At 43.0% G+C, this 2,289-nt stretch overlaps 1 protein-coding gene across 1 annotated transcript in view; it reads left to right on the forward strand.

Moving 5' to 3' along the window:
• The window catches only part of LOC131880635 (angiotensin-converting enzyme-like), a 3,111-nt gene extending 1,185 nt beyond the window's left edge, over positions 1 to 1,926 (forward strand). The window contains exons 5-8 of the mRNA XM_059227313.1: positions 397 to 887; positions 962 to 1,183; positions 1,245 to 1,446; positions 1,536 to 1,926. Coding sequence (XP_059083296.1) covers positions 397 to 887; positions 962 to 1,183; positions 1,245 to 1,446; positions 1,536 to 1,845 — 1,225 coding nt within the window. The 3' untranslated portion in view covers positions 1,846 to 1,926. The remainder of the gene's footprint in view (positions 1 to 396; positions 888 to 961; positions 1,184 to 1,244; positions 1,447 to 1,535) is intronic.
• The last annotated feature ends 363 nt before the right edge of the window (positions 1,927 to 2,289 follow it).

Genomic DNA, 2,289 nt, shown 5'->3' on the forward strand with positions numbered 1-2,289 from the left:
CCTCAAACCACTGTACGAGCAATTACATGCGTATGTGCGTCACAAAATGTTCCAAAAGTAAGTCAAGATAAAGGTGTATAGATTATTTGACACTAATTGCCTTCACCAAACAATCGCTCGATCAAAGAAGAAGACGTGGTGCAGTGGTTTCTAACCGGGAAGTCCTCGGTTAGATTCTCTTCCCCGACCTTTCGACAGGAAAGCTTTAGACACTAACCATACTCGGAGACGGAGAGCCAACTTGCAAGTGATATGCAGGACATTGCCTATCAGATTTCATACTCTTTTTATTAACAAGGCATGCTTATAACAAGGTGCTGACATTGTCCTTGTCCCTGAAAGAAATGTTGCAGTGATTCAGCAGAAACAGTAAATCGGGAGTTATCAATTCATCAGATACGGCAAGGATGTGGTAAACGAAAAAGGACCGATCCCGGCTCATCTCTTGGGTAACATGTGGGCTCAGTCCTGGAACAATTTGGGAAGCTTCTTAAAGCCGTTCCCCGACAAACCCGCCATCGATGTAACGGATGCCATGTTCGAGCAAGGATGGACGCCGAAAATCATGTTCGAAAAGGCCGAAGACTTCTTCCTCTCGATGGGATTGCCTCCCATGCGAGAAGAGTTCTGGAATGGAAGTATCATCGAGAAACCGGACGACGGCCGGGAAATGGTCTGTCATGCGTCTGCTTGGGATTTCTACAACGGAAAGGATTTCCGCATCAATCAATGCACCATAGTCACTGAAGAAGATTTCATCACCGTTAACCACGAGATGGGACACACTCAATACCAAATGAGTTACGCCAATTTGAGCTACTTGCATCGTAACGGAGCCAATGCGGGATTCCACGAGGGCGTGGCTGATATTCTTTCCTTGGCCGTTGGTAAGGGGGATTCATGTGAAATATCTTGATTTACCATGCTCAAATTCTGAGAAGTATTGACCATTTTTATCCAGGAACACCTTCGTATTATCAACGCCTGGGTTTAATGAAAGACGACGTTGACATCACTGACAAGGAGACGAATATTAACTTGTTGTTTAACACAGCTTTGCAACGATTAGTATTCATGCCCTTCGGTTATTTAATTGACAAATATCGATGGGATATGTACGGTGGATGGGCTGATAAGGCCGATATGAACTGTCACTGGGTTAAGTTGCGATTGGACATTCAAGGTAGATTTGACTCTGCAGTATTATAATCTCAACGGTACAAGCACAATCTGGCTCTTAAAAGGTGTGGCACCTCCCGTTAAACGGTCAGAAGAGGACTTTGACGCCGGAGCGAAATATCACGTGGCTGCCAATATTGGGTACATTCGATACTTTGTGGCCCACATTTACGAGTTCCAATTTTACAAAGAGCTCTGTGAAGTCTCAGGCCAATACGATCCCAACGATCCTAAGAAGCCCCTTCATCTTTGCAACTTTTATGGCAAGTTTTACTTTGTCGTTTGTCAACACATGCCTTCTTTAACTCGGTTATCTCATACCTAAAGAGTTTTCTGTCTCATTTTACCACAGGAAGTAAAGAAGCTGGAGAGCGCCTGTTGTCAATGATCAGTTTGGGGGCGTCCAAACCATGGAAGGAGGTGATCAAGCACATGACTGGTTCTCCCAAGATGGACACGGGGGCTTTCCGTGAATATTTCCGTCCCTTGGAGAAATGGTTAGAAGAAGAGAATCGCAAGAACGGCGTCCATGTTGGATGGGAAGTCGAGGATCTGGAGAAGTATTGCCAAGCGTCTAGTAGCGGACGCATCTCTCATAACTTTGGAATATTTTTACCTCTAGCGTTGATTACGTTGACAGCATCTAAATCTGTCTTTTTTGTCTGATATTTTGATTGAATGAAAGCGATTCCTATTCATGCACTCATATATCATTTATTCAAATTTATAGTAGATACATTTGTACAATATCGGTTACTTAGTATGTTTTTCTGACAAGTACCATTTGGAGATAAAAAGGTTTCAACTTGGATTTATTACGCCTCTATGTGTGGAATGCTAAAAAAGTTGACAAAGATGTGGGATCCCGATGTTCGCTTGATGCCAGGAGCATTATACATTTGTAATGGTCAGGGACTTAAAATAGCGATAAACCTTGGGGAGAATTGAAACATGAGACTTCCTTAGGACGCGAACTAGTCCATCCTGAATTATCATTTTGTTCAACTGCATACGGAAAAATAGACATCACTGTCATGTCTCGTAAGGAAATCAAGCATGCCACTTTTCCTTTCATGGTTGAGCAAACAAAAAGCAACTGGAATTTGGAGT

This window comes from Tigriopus californicus, chromosome 5 (genome assembly GCF_007210705.1).
Source record: "Tigriopus californicus strain San Diego chromosome 5, Tcal_SD_v2.1, whole genome shotgun sequence".
Taxonomy (NCBI): Eukaryota; Metazoa; Arthropoda; class Copepoda; order Harpacticoida; family Harpacticidae; genus Tigriopus; species Tigriopus californicus.